Below are 15,539 nucleotides of genomic sequence, written 5' to 3'. Positions count from 1 at the left end.
CTGTTGCTTAGAATTTTTATTCTTTTAATTGATAAAATACATATTTCCTCACATTTAGGCTTACATGCTATAATGATCCTAGAGTACTTCCTAATACTTTTTAATCTTATTCGATACTCTAAGAAAAGAAATTACGTATGCCCTGTACATAACCGAAAAAGTGCATAATTCATATGATAGAGAAAATAATTTGCTCTACTGTTTAAACTATTTAGAATTTCCAGTCTACTTTGGGGGATCCGAAACACTTTACACACCTTATTAGATGTAGTAATGTACCAATGTGTCTGTGTAGATGTCTACAACGTTATTTAAGTCTCTAAATATAGCATCGACACTATTCTTTTCACATGTGAAAATCACATTTCAAGTTTCATTAAGTTCACGTAAAGCCTTTGTGAAACTATTAAAGGTTCACCTAAAGCTGAAAGTGCAATTATTACTAACAAACTTGTAGTCGAATTAGTTTTCTGACATGGTGCTGGAGAAACAAAAACTGGATCTGCTGTGCTAAAATCTTTGGATTCCCTGTAGCTAATAGCTAATAATTTCAAGCTTCAAATTCAATGCATCATACAGGCCGATGCTAGCCTTATCTTTTCCTATCGTCATAATCTGAAGCTATAATCACATTTCCTGACTATGATATGCTTGTCGATAAGTCGAACAGATGGGTCAGATAGGATTCAGATCCAGTAAACTTCAAGTTCAGGTTATTACTCTTTGGGTGAATTGTTTTAGGTTGTCAAATTCATGCGCATGACCCAGATATTTCGCATTCAGATCAACCGGACCTGGTATTGCATCTTATTACATGCAGGAGAGTATACAGAAATAAGATGAAGACTTATATTAATCAGCAAAGCTACTCCTGACCTAACTAAATTACAAATTACAGTATTTGGACAGTAGAATCTGTCCCATACAGATGATATAATTCTATATTCAGAATGTTCATAATATATTAGAATATTCAATGGACATCTATTAGACCGTTTTGAGGGTTCATAACAGAAAGAATTCTCAAACTCTTTTCTTTTCTTTTTATTCGCTAACGCCTGTGTGTTTCATCACAGTCAAAATGACTAATATTATTTAATCAATAATGTAGATGTAAATTGTAATTTTGCTTCATTTTAAATATTATAGTAGTTTTCAGAAGGGCTTGATCATTATCGTTTTTTGTCTTGACAGTGATATATTATGACTTATCGAGGGAAGAGAACGAGGGACGTACATGCAGATGACCAGCCCAGTTCATTGTCTTCACAGTCACCAGGTGCTGCTGCTGCACACAACTCTCCTTCGACCGAAAATGCATCACAATCAAACAAAAAACAAATCCTTCAATCACAGCCATATGAGGTTCCTTCTAACGTTGAATTTGGACCATTTTGCCGCCAAGTCCACCACAACAAATCCTTCAATCACACCAAGTGCAACAACTAGCAAACCATTAGCTATATGGAAAAACCCTCCTTGTATCACATCAAAACCGCTCAAAATCCCTCCTGCTTCTTCTACTCATACCCCACCACTCAAGCCTTCTACTATCACATCCAAACCGCTCAAAATCCCTCCTCCTTCTTCTACTCATACCCCACCACTCAAGCCTTCTACTATCACATCCAAACCGCTCAAAATCCCTCCTCCTTCTTCTACTCATACCCCACCACTCAAGCCTTCTACTATCACATCCAAACCGCTCAAAATCCCTCCTCCTTCTTCTACTCATACCCACCACTCAAGCCTTCTACTATCACATCCAAACCGCTCAAAATCCCTCATCCTTCTTCTAGTCATATCCCACCACTCAACCCTTCTACTAATACATCCAAACCGCTCAAAATCCCTCCTCCTTCTTCTACTCATACCCCACCACTCAAGCCTTCTACTATCACATCAAAAACCGCTCAAAATCCCTCATCCTTCTTCTGGTCATATCCCACCACTCAACCCTTCTACTAATAAATCAAAACCGCTCAAAATCCCTCATCCTTCTTCTGGTCATATCCCACCACTCAACCCTTCTACCAATACATCAAAATCGCTCAAAATCCCACATCCTTCTTCTGGTCATATTCGAGCATCTCTCAACCCATCTACTAGTACCCCGCTCAAAATCCCTTCTAATTCCTTTGATCCTATCCCACCTAGTAGGTCGCCTTCTAGTCATAACTCCCCTACTATCTCACCTCTTAACCCATCAGAATCCCGTAAGCCAACAAAGCAAAAAGAGGGTGAAGAATCATTAATGAAGTCGAGACATCAAAATTCTGTACGGTCAACATCATATCCAGATTGGCCTTCAAATGTTCAATTTGATACGAAGGAAGAGGTTATGACAAAGGGTAATGTCTTTCCTTGATGGTCTACTAGGATTTTGACTTATATTGGTATCTATTATATCTATTTATGCTATTCTAATATGTTTTTATGCAACGTCATCCCATTATTTATCTCTATGCAGATGCTGAAGGTAACATCACATTGGTGAGTGGTCCTATTCCGACAATCAGTGTGTGGAGTAACAACGGCGTTAAATACTGTGTTGAATTCAACGAGTTTTACCAACCTCTTAGGAAAGGTGGAGATATCTTGGTCAGATTCATTGGTAGCATTGCAAAGGTAGAGACCTACTGTCCAGTTGGAGAAGTGAATTGGCATAACGTCGATAAGAAGCTGAAAGCTATGTTGGTAGAGGAGGTCAAAGTAAGTATATATTTGATTCTTCTTCTTACTCATTTTCGCGCATTTATGTGTGTTAGGTTGGGATTTGGCTGGATTTTATCATGTTTGTGTCATTGTGTGTTTGAGTATGATGGAATTCGTTGGTGTTTTTCTAATTCGTTGGTTTAGCTTATAGTAGCACCGTTGGTACCAATCACAGCATCTGCGTATAACAATGGGACCTGCACCAACTCATGTTATATTTGCACCAACTGTTAATTTTTGAATGAAAAAAATACATATAAGAGACAAGTTATATTTGCACCAACTGTTAATTTTTGAATGAAAGAATAACAGTGAGAAATTGTTGGAGGGATGAAATACGACCAGCATGTTATATCCTCGACTACTCTCTGTGTAAAACTCACATGGGCCCTCTTTTATTTCTCTCCATCTCTCTTTTCTCCTTGGCTCCTGTGCCTCCCCCCATGTTGCAAGTAAAATTAAACAGAGGGGAAGTAACTAACTGCAAAATGTTCCTCTTATCTGTGCTGCTCACAAAACCTCTTGGAAGAATGAAATGCTGACATTTCGCATTAGATGGACGAGCAACTTGACATTCACATCTTCACTATGAGGTCATTCGCATCAATTTCAGTCTATCTTAAACTTCAGCTGCACTAATTTCCATGTCCATGTAAGAACCAATGACCAGGATGAACACTTAGAGTACCAAATTTTGAAAGCAAATGAGTTAGCTCCAGGACAACATTATTCTTACAAACTACCTCCTCTGAACCAAGAATTACTACTAATGCTGACAAAACTTTGGGACTTTAAAGGGTACAAGCAACTGTAATCAATCATCATGCAGAACCTTTTTCTGTTTTTGGGATGATAAATCATAGAATATCTCATAAACTGAGAAATAGATCCATTTCAAAGCATAAGCTAGCTTAACAATACTATACAGATGTACGAGTTCGTCAAGGTACTATATGATTCTAGGTACCTATCTAACGCAGCAACTAGCTACAAGAATTGTTCTCTATCTTAAAGTTCTCTTTCACCCCTCCGATATGCAGATAATAACAGAACATGTTAAAGCAGCATGATCCTCATACCACATCCAACACATACATTCAGCATGGTTGCATAAACTTAAATGATTTAAATTCTAGAACCAGATTGCATTATGTAATAGTCTCTCTTGATTTTCACAAAGATATTTCTCTAACCAACTCCCTGAATTTCCGCACCCACTAGAGTGACAGTAACTAACCACCTGCCAGCTCACTCTACATTTCAGTATTCTTCCTCCTAGACCTCCTGGTGTAGGTGAACCTGATAGGTGGCCTGGCACGTGATGTAGCATTACCCCCTTCCCACACAGCAAGCTTCTCATTGATTCTTCTAGCCAGAGAGCCCTGTCGGTATGGTTGAAGCTTTAAGTACACATAATCTCCAACCTGAAACTCCAATTTGCGACGGTGTGTGTTCTCCTGAATCTAGACGTCCTAAAACCTATGAAAAAACAGATCCAAGCTAGGATATTCTGGTGTTTAGTTGCTCAGTTTATAAGCACAAACTCAGCACCTAGTTTACATCCAATTGAGTACAGTATGTCTTATTGTTGCAACAGAATAAAGACCTAAAAGCAAATTAAAACATGACAAATCAAGTAGTAGCATATAAAACAAAATAGAATTATATGATTAATGCCATCTGTTCTTCTTATACTTGCTACTATACTGTTTTAATATTTAATTGTTCTGACTTATCAATCATAAGCTCTTGCAAATCTTGAAATAACATACTTTGTGCGACTTGTATGATATATTAAGTTCGGGTATCCTGACAATGCCTTCATAATAGTTCTGTTGCTGCCTTCAGAATAACAGTATTTTTTAATTCTCTTTCTTTGGATATGCTTGTAAACGCCTAGGCTCACCCACGATACTATTTTCTTAAAGGAACGCTTTGTAATTCCTGATGGTCCTGAATACGAGAAACAAATCCTCAAGCGTGCTAACAGAAGTTGGAGGCATTTTAAACACGAGCTCAAGTCACATTACTACAAACCAGATGACAAGACTCTCGATGAGATGTGTAATTTGCAGCCACCATACGGAATTACTAGTAATCAATGGATAAAGTTGGTTAAGCACTGGCATTCAGAGCTAGGGAAAGTAAGTTACTTAATAATATTAATTTCTATGGAGTCATTAGTTTACAAATAGCATCATTCAAAAAAGCTGACAAGTGATGACATAATTAATTTTATCTTATGGTAATTGGTTTGATCATTTTTGTATGCTGTATGTACCATATCATTCCAATCAAGTCTATAAATAGCCAAAACGGTATAGCTTGTTTCATACTCAGCAGAACACACAATCTTCTATTCTTCTATAGATTATGACTAACTGTATGAATGATTGAATGTACACATGCATGCATATTACATACACTGAACTAGTGAAGCTAATGATTGACATTTGATAAATCTTTGTTCTGTATTTTTGATAAATATTTTTTTTCTTTAATATGAGTGCAGAAATTGTCAGAAGCTGGGAAAGATGCACGAGCTTCCCTAAATCAACTTCACAGATGTGGCTCCAAGAGCTTCGCAAACAAGCAAGCTGATTATGTATGATTCATGAATATTAACATAAATATATATATATATATATCTAGGAAAAATCTTTTTGGAATATATATATGTAACTAATCTTGTAGAAATTTTCTATGATTGTTTTTACATTTAAAAAATTATTAGGAGGATGAGCATGGAGAAAAAATGAGTTTATTAACTCTTTGGAAAAAAGCTCATATTGGAAAGGATGGAAGCTTTCTACCAGACACACTCACAGAAGAATTTATGGTATAAGTACAGATTAAAATAAAATAATAAGCGTGCTTCCGTTTATTGTAAACTAATACTTCTTATATTTTATATCTTAATATTTGTGTAGGATGATGCATATGCCAAGTTTGAATCATTGAAGCAAGCAAACCCTTCCAAGTCTGACTTAGAACTTGAAGATGAAGCTTTTGAGCACACCATGTATGATGGAGAGATTCCCAAACGTCCCGTAGGTTATGGACTTGGAGTTCGAAAGGGGGACATTTACGGGGTGCATGGTGTCCTGAAGAAGCAAGGGTGTGGAAGAGTTCGAAAGACGGCCGTGTTCATGGAGAATGATAAAGAAGAATTGTCCACTCTGAAGAAGGAAAATAGATTGTTGAACACCCAAGTCCAAGAGAACAAAGAAGAAGTGTCTGTTCTCAAGAAGGAAAATAGCTTGTTGAAAGCCAAAGTTCAAGAGAACAACTCTCTGCTCAAAACTCTTGTTGGACAATTTTCTCAACTAGTAGGTAAAGTTCGTAAAGGAGAGGCTTCAATGCACCTTTTAGATTGTGCACAAGCAGTCTTGGAAGTGACAAACCAAAAGGTACCTTCCTACTTTCAAACTTTATCTAAATTCCCCTTCCTTATGAATGAGCTAATGTACCAAGCAAGAAAGTTTCTGCCCAGAGTACAGCCCTAGTACTATAACCTTTATCTTTTTTATCAGATACATTATTTTCTTCTTTGACATCAACATTGATAAGTTGCTTGAGTTTTACATGATCATTCTTCTGATCTGAACCTTTCGAGGCGGTTGCACGCAGCATTTACTTTACTCTTGTTTATACTGAAGAGGATTGAGAATTATTGGCTGCAAATCTGTGAACACGCACCCATCTATCTGTTTTAATTTTATCTTTAGTTTGTAGTATTACATGACAGTATATTGAAACAAATATGTGGCTATCTAAGTGAGTTTTTTATTTTTCTGTTTTTGAAATGGATTTGAGTTAATTCCGTTTGCAGTCTCTCATTTCTCCTGCCACCAATTGGGATAATACACAAACTGGGAGTCAACAGCTTGGTTTTTTTTAGGGTGTCTAATGTTTATAATGATGGCCAGGGATGCTGACAGCTTAATGAAGTTTAGGACATGTGAATGGCCTTACTGATATGCTGGATGTCACTTGATCTAAACATGTTACTGTTTTTCCTAAGGGATGAAACAGTAGTTTGATGTTATTCTAGGAGGGTAATGTTTATGAAGTTGGAGAATTTTGATATGGAAATTGATTTTGCTAGCGCCTGTAGATGGAGACAGCTTATCTCATGAGACTTGAGTTCTTTTGTTGTCTTTGTTTCTTCTTTATTCTTCTCTAGAGCTATGCACTCTTATGTGATTCTTCTTTATTTAGTAATTAGAAAGTTTAAGACATGGAATGAGTAGAAATTCATATATAGTGATGCCTGAACATTAAATGAAACGAGAGTGGAGTGGTAAGAAACACGAATGATGGTGCTGGACTTTCCATGTGATGCTTTTAAGGTCATCTCATGGCGCTCTGCACACTTTGCCATAATCATCTCTCTACCTGGTCACTTTTCACAACCTTCATCTTTTTTATCAGCCAGATACATTATTTTCTTCTTTAATTTGACATCAATCATTACTATCGTACTGATTATATTGTCTTTTTTTTCTCCTTTTGAAGGTACTCGAAAATAATGAAGGTGCAAAAGATCAAGAACGGATGGCTTCAAAGTAGCTACTATCGTATCGTCATCTATTTTACTAGCGCGCTAGATCTTATTAGTTAGCTTATTTTCAAGGTTACTTCACTTTGGATATTTTTATTAATTAGCTAGACTTAACTACGACATACAATTTGCAATTATGTTTGTAGGGATTTTAGTTATCTTAGTATATTTACATTTATAATATATTGATCAAAGTATTTTTTTTTTACCTTATATATATATATATATATATATATCTTCAAGTTTATAATGTTTGTTATAATTTATTCTAGAGTAAATATACGTACATATATATGTGTGTGATAATATATATATATCTATATATATATATTTATATTATATATATATATATATATATATATATATATATATATATAATTCGGAAAAATAGCAAAAGGGACTACAAAAACGAAAATACATTTTATAGTCATCATGAAATTTTGCCAAATAATTAAATATTAAAATTTAAATCCAACTTCTCTTTTAACGACGCCAAAAAGCGTCCAGATTTAGAGGCAGCAAGGTGCTGCGAGTCAAGGGAACGGTGACGCTTTTACGCGACGAGACAATTGGGGACTATGTTAGGCGTCGAGAATGGCGACGCTTTTACGTGTCGTAAAATACCTACTCAATTGACGCGACGCTTTTAGAAAGCGTCGCAAGCAAATTTAGCGACGCTTTTTGGCGTCGCCAAATGGGTTAAAAAGCGTCGCGATAACACTCCTTTTGTAGTAGTGAATCTTGATTATTTTTGAAAGATAATCTCCAAAATATGATCGTGTTCATAATAAAGGAGATCCTTTTCCTAAACAATACTAGTTATTTTGTAGTTCACAAATAAATAACTAGTTTGGATATTATTATCTTTCAAACATAAGTATTTTTTAGGAAAGGGATCTCCTTCATTATGAACACGATCATAGTCTAGAGATTATCTTTCAAAAATAACATTAACTAAGTAACACACAAAGACAATAAAAATTGCACTTAATTAATAAATTAAGATGTCCACCATTCCAATCTTTGATTATTTCTAAATCATATCATATTTAAAAACATAGGGAATGTGTATTTGCTTACACAAGTGCATTATTCCACCCATAACATTTATTTATAAGAGCGTTCGAATTTTGGTTAAGCAAAGCACCATAAATCTTACAAGGGCCAGATTCTTGAATAGTCCACCAACAAAATTGGTCGCAATCATTTAAATCTCTTTTCGGCTTAAAAATATCAAACCAATGCAATTGAGCAGAATTTGGCCAATTAAACCCACAAAAGAAAAGTGTTGTACTCCATAAGTTGATATCAAATTCGAACTCGTACACTCCACCGTTGATAATATGCTGGACTTGAAGATCTTTATCTTTGGATTTGCAATGAAGTGTGAGCGGTAAATTTCCACTTAACTTATTAGTAATTCTCACTGTGGTGGTTGAATAACACGGAGATATTATCAACAGTAAAATTGCAAGGAAGAGCATGAGATGGCTTTCATGGCTATGCATGGTTTGGTTCATATTGTGGTTGGTAATAATCGCAAGATGATGAAAGCAATTTTTGAGATCTGGATAGGTTATGAGGTGAAGATTTCATTTGACAATAAAACTTTATTTATAACCTTGATCACTGTGAGCACATTTATTATCCTATAAGGAAAAATATCACCACACAATGTAATAACTGTGTACAAATGAATTTAGTCTTTATTTTTGAAAGATAATCTCCAAATTATAATCGTGTTCACAATGAAGGAGATCCCTTTCCTAAAATATAGTTATTTTGTACTCCCTTCGTCCCAAAATATAGTTCTCATTTCTCTTTTTTCAGGGTAATTTATGCAAGTAGAATCTAAGAGGGATGTTAAAAATTTTGTTTATTTAAATAAATGTTGTATGGGAAAAGATAATTTTAGCAGAGAGAATGAGAATAATTGGTAAAAGAGCAAATAACTATATGGTTGAATAAACAAAGGAAAAAATAAAATTTAAGAAGCAAATAAATGATGGGACACGGTTTTTCTAGACAAATTACGGAAAAATGTATAACTAAATATAAAAATCGGAACTATATTATGGGACACCCAAAATGGATATGGGAACTATGTTTTGGGACAGAGGGAGTACTTTCTCCGTTTTTATTTAGATGCTACACTTTTAATTTTGATAGTATTTACTATTCATTATGTGATCTTGTTCAATTTATTATTCCTTAAGTATAAGAGAAAATGTAGTCAAGTTGGATCTTATTTGACTTGCTTTGATACAAGTATTCAAAATATCTTTCTTTTTTTTTGCAATTTTTAGTTAATTTTTGAAAGGAATGTAATTGTTTAATTATGCATAATCGAAGATAGTAAGATTCAAAGTAATGCATTGGATACAAGTAATATTTAAGTTTCAAGTTGAGGTGGTGGAGCAGTGGCATCGCTTTTCACCTCATATCTTTCATTAGGGGTGAAAGTTATTCGGATAAAATTCATAAAGTCCCATCCAATTTAGTAATTTGGATCGGATTCGAACTATGTTCAGATTGGATTCAGATTGAATTTTTTTGAAAAATTGGATTTTGGGATCGGATTTGATTCGGAGTAATTGGATCCAAAAATTCAATATAACCAAATAGTAATATGCCTCGTATTATGTATCTGGATTGGATTTAAGTGGTTAACTGAATTTTTTTATAAAAAAAGTCTAGTCCATACCTCAATAGGCGTAGCACTTCAACCTTTCCCCTAAAACCCTACCAGCACTTAATTCTTCATTTCCTAAATCTACTTGGTTGCTCTTGTGCTTAATTTATTTCATCGAAAAATTAAGTTTTAAAAATCAGATTTTCGGATCGGATCCTAGAGTATAAAAATTCGGATTGAAATGAATCGGATTCAAACTCTAATAGGTTTGGCTTCGGATTGAAAAATTAAAAACCAAATTTTGTTTGGATCATTAAATTAGACCCTAATTCAAACTGTACACCGAATTTTCACCCCTTATTCCTCATGTCTAAGGATCAAATTTCATGAAATTCATTTGAAGATTTTCCCTTCCGCTTAAATAAGACCCCTTCCTCTTACCTTAAAAATAATTAATATTTAAGTCTAGTGGGGTTGCAAAATTCATTTTAGAAGCATTAGACCGTTTCCAACGGAGGCTCATGGAGAGTTAAAAAAGTTTCTTTATAGGGGTTATCAAAATTGAGAATGATTCTTTTTTTTCTACGGGGATAATGGTTCTTAACTTACTTACATTTGATAACTTGTTTTCTGGTCGATAAAGCAGTCTTTTTTAGTAAAATTAGTACGGTAGTACCCATACGGCCATACCCCCATGTACGGTGTACCCTCGAAAATGGTATGTATCGAACCCCAAGACAAGATTTTTACCACTTGAATTTGCCAAGCTTGGTTCACATTTGAGAACTTGACTAATAGGTCGGTTATAGCCTACTTTGACCATTCTATAAAATTAAATGTTTTCATGTTAATTGTTCGGTTATAACTCACGTTGACAGTCTATTAAATTAAATTGTTTTCATGTTAATTATTCGATTATAGCTTATGTTGACCATTCCATAAAATTAAGTTATTTTCATATTTATTGCTATTGGATCAATTCAATTTATGATTTGTAATAGATTCTTTTGTATTTAAATATATTGTAATTTGGAAAAATGAAAATGACTTAGGTATGTTGTCCCAACTTATTAGCACTTATTTTGAAGCTATAGCTCACATTGACATTCAATGAAATTAAATTTGTTTTCATGTTAATTGTTCGGTTATAGCTTATGTTGACCATTCTATAAAATTAAAATTATTTTCATATTAATTGTTATTGGTGTTATTTATGACCTCAGTTATCATAAAATTAAATTGCAAGATGAAATTAAATTGTTTTAAATGGAACACCAATCGTTGCCCATAATGGTCTTTTGTGCTACGAGTCCGTATCCGTTGCACATTTATGCGGACTGTTAGGCAACGAGTTTCTTAAGTCGTTGCCCATACTTGACTGACTTTTGGCAACTACTTATTTTTCGTAGCCAATATTACTGAACTTTGTGCAACAATTACTGTTTTTTGTCGCCCATTATATCTTGTAGTCTTACATGACATGATGTCTTAGGCAACACCAGTTTCGTCGCCCAAAATACTTTAGGCTACGAATTGTTGTACATATTTTTCAATCGAACGCTAAATAAAAATGACCATGTACGAACTCTATTTTGTTGCCCAAATTGGTATGGACTACGAATTATTGTTATCGTGTAATCTATAAGCTTTTTCCCTGTTCATATAAATTAGATGAGCCTATTAAAAACAAAAGTATGAGATAATAGAAGATGTATTCGTGGAATAACAAATTGTATATAATCGAAGTACAACAAAATAATCTTCAAATTTGACATTCAATGTAACTTATAATTCAAAGTAAATCTTAAAAAAAACTAATTAGCAATACCCATAATCTATGAAGAAATTCACATAATCTAAGCCTTATCATAGCTCCCCTCTGCTAATTCCGGAAAATAGTCACGGCCTATTGTTACTGATAAAATAAAAAATGTTATAATAAGTCATGAACCATTGTTCCTGATAAAATAAAACAATTATGATACATCTGTAAAAGGAAAATGTAGAATACCATAATGAGCTGAAGTATATACTCTAAAGCATGATAATTTTTTTTTTCAAATTACTTGCTTCTTCAGTGCTAAATCATGATGCAATGATATTAGACCAAACCCAAAATGGCAAGACTTGAGAGTGTTTCTACTGTACAAGATATATAGCAATAACACCCAGCTATATTGAGTGAGTGACAGGGGGTGATCAAGACAGATAGGAATACATTTAGGAAGAGCAACCAGAAAAGAATGCAGATTTCCCTATCTTTTCATTATTTTATGGCCCCTCTCTATAATGATTCACTAAAGAATTCAATGAAGAATACACATATTTAACCAATTATACAAAGAATGTGTCAATTGTCCTCATGTTTGTAATTCCTGACAGGCTTCCCCTGAAAACTTGTTTTCACTTCTAATCCTCATCGAAGGTCATCAATGCCAGTGTAAAAACTAATCTAGATATTTTGTCTTTAATTAGCTTGAAACTAAATAAGAAGATGATTTAAACAATGAAAATTTTCGACATTAATAATACCAAGTATAATAATGAATAAGCTAAAAAACTTATACCTCATGTCTTCAAACATTTTCAGCATATCTTCTCTCATTTTCTTTTCACATTCAATAGCTTCTTTGTTCAATTTAGAAAATTAAGCTCTAAGCTCTTCATTGGATGCCTTGCACTCTTCATTAGATGCTTTAAGCTCTTCATTAGATGCTTTTAGCTGTTCATTTGATGCTCTAAATTCCTCGTTTGATGCAGCAAGAGTGTCAACTTGGGCAGATAATCGTTCATTGTTCTCTCCAGTTCTACCTTTTTTTGGTGGTCGAGCTCCAGGACCAAGTCCTCTCACATACCCAGATTTACATTTTAAAGCTTTAATGTAAGCATCTTTCACATTGAGATTATCCTCACCATGCTCCTGAATTTGAGTTTCATGAAGTTTTTTCAGTTCTTCATAATGTTTTTCAGCAATCGGTTCCCAACAAGTAGTCCCATCCTTATTTTTATGCCTAGCACATGAAATTTACCAAAGAAATGTAAACTAGAAGCATATCAAAACTCTATAAACTATAAACCATGCTTTGATCACAAATACATCACTTTGATATATTGAGTTAAAAGTAATGCATAAAAACAATGTTATACTTATCAAATCATGTTTACCTTAATCCTTAATTCATGTAACTGATATAATATATAACTTTGAGTTACTGAATGGCATACTTACCTAATCATGTTTACCTTAATCCTTAATTCATGTAACTGATAAGTGGATGTAGGCAGTGGGTACCCATTTTTTATAATTTGCACTTGATTATTTTCCTTTTACAGATCTATTATAGCCATATGTAATTTTTTTGTTTCCTAGTAGTGCTCTGGTTCATGAGATCTTAGACTAAAACTCTGTTCTTCAACATTATGTAAACACATATATAACTAAGATTCCTCTCCAGTGACCTTTTAACTGCAAGATCATGTGAGGAGGGATACTTGGTTGATGTTATATAATTCTAATCTATCCTAGATTTGCATGGCATGTCCAGGTCTTTCAGTCCAGTGACTAGGTATTATTACCATGAAAGGGTGACAGTAGGTGGGGAGAATATACAGAGCCTAAATGTACTTTGGAAACCTATCTATCTATCTTAAGATAAAGTCCAAGTATTGAGACCACCTCATACTAAAGTCTCAAGTGAGACCACTTCATCCTAACATACTATGTATCTGTTGTAAGAGAGAGTCTCATGCCATACTTTTCCCTACCATAGATGTCTAAGGTCAAGTTGTCTGTCACAACTTACAACTCACAAGAAAATTGTCCTATATCTAAAATTAAATTTCAATCCTTTCTAATATAAAGTCCCCATGTTATCATTAACCCAAGGCTAGTTCAAGATGTATATTATCGATAACCTGACTTCTAAGACTCAAAAACCATGTCCAGAAAATCGCAAGCCACCAGCATATGTAATCTAACTCCCAGCAAAAACTCAAAGTTTATCCCAACTTCAAAATATGTACCTTTCCCATGTATGACCACAAAAATAAGTGCAATAATTTCACATCCAGTAACCTCAAAACAATTCAATAAAAGTTTATAATGAGTAATATTTTAGTAAATGTATCTGTGTATAATATTTCTTTAACCATGAGTTATCTTTATCTAAACATCACACATCAATAATTGTGACAAATTATGACAAAATGTGACAGAATTGATATATATAAGAGGAAAAGTATCATGAACCAAAAGGAAACTTAAGTACGCATAAAATCTACACGTTAAAATACCTTCAGCAATTTCAGAACTGGAATAAAGTCATTATATATAGATATAGACTCTGCACGAGGTGCAAGCCACAGAAGAGCCTCGATCAGTCAGTTAAACCTTTTTATGGATAGGAGGTAAAAGGAAAAATGTTTGAAACAAAAGGTTGTCACCTGCTCAACAAGGAGGGACTTACTTTTTGGTCTATTCAAATAATCTAACATAGAGAGGTTCTTGCTCCACTTGAACGGCTTCGGATGATCCTTCAAGATCTTGTGTCGGAACAACGGGTGGCTCATTCATCTACCTATAATATAACAAATGATTATATATATATCAAAAAGAACATATGGTACATAATATAATAAAGAAAGCGAAAATTAAAGACAACAAAAATTACCGACCATGTCATACATTATTCTTGATGTGGATCTTGAACCATTGGCTGATGTTTCAGTCAACTTTAGCTTGTTCTCCGTATTAATTTTGATAATACGCTACAAGTGCATGTGGAAGTAATCAATTGGTGAAAAGTTTCAGTAAATGAGAAACAATCTTAGTAAATATTTAACCTCTTGTTTTTCAGTACTCCAATGATTGTCAATCAACCAATCCCATTGGTCTTCATCAATAGTTAAGGATCTGTTGCGTCTTGCTTGTGACTTTGTGTAGCCTCTATAAAATTTTTCCTTCAGCCTAAATCTCCAATGTCGATATAACGATGAACATTGAAAGCTCAATGCATCAACAATACCCTCTCCACCAACCTTTTCAGGTAAATTATACTTTCCCTGACACCATAAATGATATACGAATTAAATTCCAGCAAGCATCATTCTATGTTACAAGAGGAATCTTGTTAGAAGTGTAAATAATTCATCAATGACTTACCAAGATCTTGTCATATAACCTTTGCTTCTTATCTGGGTCCATTTTAGCCCAATTCCTATCAAATAATTTCATTCATTACAAAGCTTAGAGATGTGTTTTACGCATAAAGAACACTATAAATAACAAAATAGAGTAATTAAACATAGACATACTTAGTATTTAGGGGACAAAACTCCTTTACCCACTTGCTACAATCACATAAAAATTCATCTGCCTTTTCACCGATCACATGTCGAACCTCATCCATGAAACTGACTGTGACTTTTTCTTCTGAATTTCTTGGCCTTTTAGAGTAATATTTCATTCCCCTAGTAGGCCCACGCCTCTTACGATCAGGATATTTTTGTCGAAGCTCATCTTGATCAAGTCTTCGTTGCTCACGGTAAGTAAGCTTTGGTGGTTCATCATTAGGTTGAGTTTGTTCCGATGATGTCGGGACAATTGCCATTTTCCTATAAATAAAAATA

At 34.1% G+C, this 15,539-nt stretch overlaps 1 protein-coding gene across 1 annotated transcript; it reads left to right on the top strand.

The window, feature by feature from the left end:
* The first annotated feature begins 2,336 nt into the window (after positions 1-2,336).
* LOC130591023 (uncharacterized) lies at positions 2,337-7,108 on the top strand. The gene is made up of 6 exons (XM_057393829.1): positions 2,337-2,712; positions 4,644-4,859; positions 5,228-5,320; positions 5,450-5,554; positions 5,646-6,125; positions 6,645-7,108. Exons 1-6 carry the CDS (start codon positions 2,437-2,439, stop codon positions 6,651-6,653), a joined length of 1,179 nt encoding a protein of 392 aa, XP_057249812.1. The 5' UTR covers positions 2,337-2,436; the 3' UTR covers positions 6,654-7,108.
* Positions 7,109-15,539: the final 8,431 nt, after the last annotated feature.

The sequence above is a fragment of the Beta vulgaris genome, chromosome 1 (genome assembly GCF_026745355.1).
Source record: "Beta vulgaris subsp. vulgaris cultivar EL10 chromosome 1, EL10.2, whole genome shotgun sequence".
NCBI classification, from domain to species: domain Eukaryota; kingdom Viridiplantae; phylum Streptophyta; class Magnoliopsida; order Caryophyllales; family Amaranthaceae; genus Beta; species Beta vulgaris.
The sequence above is the reverse complement of the archived record's forward strand: the minus strand, read 5'-3'. Positions and strand labels throughout refer to the sequence as shown.

Coding starts and splice junctions, on each gene's coding strand:
- LOC130591023 (XM_057393829.1), top strand. CDS start 2,437: ATGCAACGTCATCCCATTATTTATCTCTATGCAGATGCTGAAGGTAAC. Junction 5,321..5,449: donor CAAACAAGCAAGCTGATTAT/GTATGATTCATG, acceptor AAAAATTATTAG/GAGGATGAGCATGGAGAAAA. Junction 5,555..5,645: donor CACTCACAGAAGAATTTATG/GTATAAGTACAG, acceptor ATATTTGTGTAG/GATGATGCATATGCCAAGTT.